Source organism: Haplochromis burtoni, unplaced genomic scaffold, assembly GCF_018398535.1.
Source record: "Haplochromis burtoni strain Fernald_Lab_line unplaced genomic scaffold, NCSU_Asbu1 Contig_10, whole genome shotgun sequence".
In the NCBI taxonomy this organism is placed as follows: domain Eukaryota; kingdom Metazoa; phylum Chordata; class Actinopteri; order Cichliformes; family Cichlidae; genus Haplochromis; species Haplochromis burtoni.
In genome coordinates this window covers 1-1,110 of record NW_024582371.1, presented here as the reverse complement: position 1 = coordinate 1,110, position 1,110 = coordinate 1, and the positions used below count along the sequence as shown (strand labels likewise).

Here is a 1,110-nt window from a genome sequence, read left to right as displayed (position 1 = left end):
ACACACACACACACACAGATGCACATACACACACACAGATAAAATACAAATTACACAAAATGTTGATGTGCAATTGTTCAGATAAAGTCATTAAAGTCAGAATTTCATACCTCACATTTGAAATCGTGGGCTTTAGCATGAAAGACTGAAAGAAATGGCTTCATGCTAAGAAGGTGCTGGAGCTCTGGACAGCTTTTTGTTACTCTTTCAAGATATGGCCAATACTTGCAGGTAACATCCATACAAAAAAAAGTGATATGTCTATTGGCCAGCTTTTGTTGCAGGTACAAGGGATAAGCAAAAATTTCACCCCTGTACATATTTAGAGCACGGAGCAGCACTCCATGCCTACACACTGCAAGCTCCAGTCCCTCCTCATCCACCTTGCTGCTGGATCTTTGGGAGGTCTCTCTGGCTGCTGACCACTCCCCTCCACAAACACCTCGTCCGGAGACCTAAAATGCATTAAATAGCTGGTGACAATGTCTTTTCACAATCTCTTCAACAGAGTGTTAAAGGTTAACATAATTATGTCTATGTAATTAGAGCGTTCAATCTTACATGTCTGGATGTGCTGTGTATGTAGTCCACAAATCTTCCCACATCTTCATCCTTTGCTATGAAGGCGTCTTCAAAGATGCCCAGTTCCTCAGATCTGAACAAAATAGCAATACAGTATACTTTATGGTGTCATACAAAGTAAGTCCAAAGTTAATTGGTGCACCTTATAGTCACATTGTCTGAAACAAACGTTGGTATTACACATATTTTGCTGTACCTGGCTGCATTCTTGAAACGGTAATGCTTGCGGTTTCCATCCACTGAAATTGCAAGCATGTCTGGGGCACATGCATGACATGTGAAGGGATCCTCCTTTAAAATCTTGTCTAATTCATATCGCACGGCTTCCCACTCAAAGAAACTTTTCTGAAAGCCATCTGCAGAGATCTTTCCCGTCTGGTTTAAAATGAAAGACATAAACAGAAAACAACTACGCTACAAGTGACTTTTAAATCCTGAATAACACAGAAGAACCATACTGTAAAGGATGCATAAACTAAAATGCTCACACGGCCAAAGTGGAGAGTTCGTTGATCAAGCATTTTTAAA

At 40.4% G+C, this 1,110-nt stretch overlaps 1 protein-coding gene across 1 annotated transcript in view; it reads right to left on the bottom strand.

The window, feature by feature from the left end:
- LOC102288881 overlaps positions 1–1,104 on the bottom strand; it is a gene marked incomplete in the record, with an annotated part of 4,067 nt that extends 2,963 nt beyond the window's left edge. Inside the window, 4 exon segments of the mRNA XM_042228664.1 lie at positions 111–455; positions 562–655; positions 779–957; positions 1,071–1,104. Coding sequence (XP_042084598.1) covers positions 111–455; positions 562–655; positions 779–957; positions 1,071–1,103 — 651 coding nt within the window.
- Between the last annotated feature and the right edge of the window lie 6 nt (positions 1,105–1,110).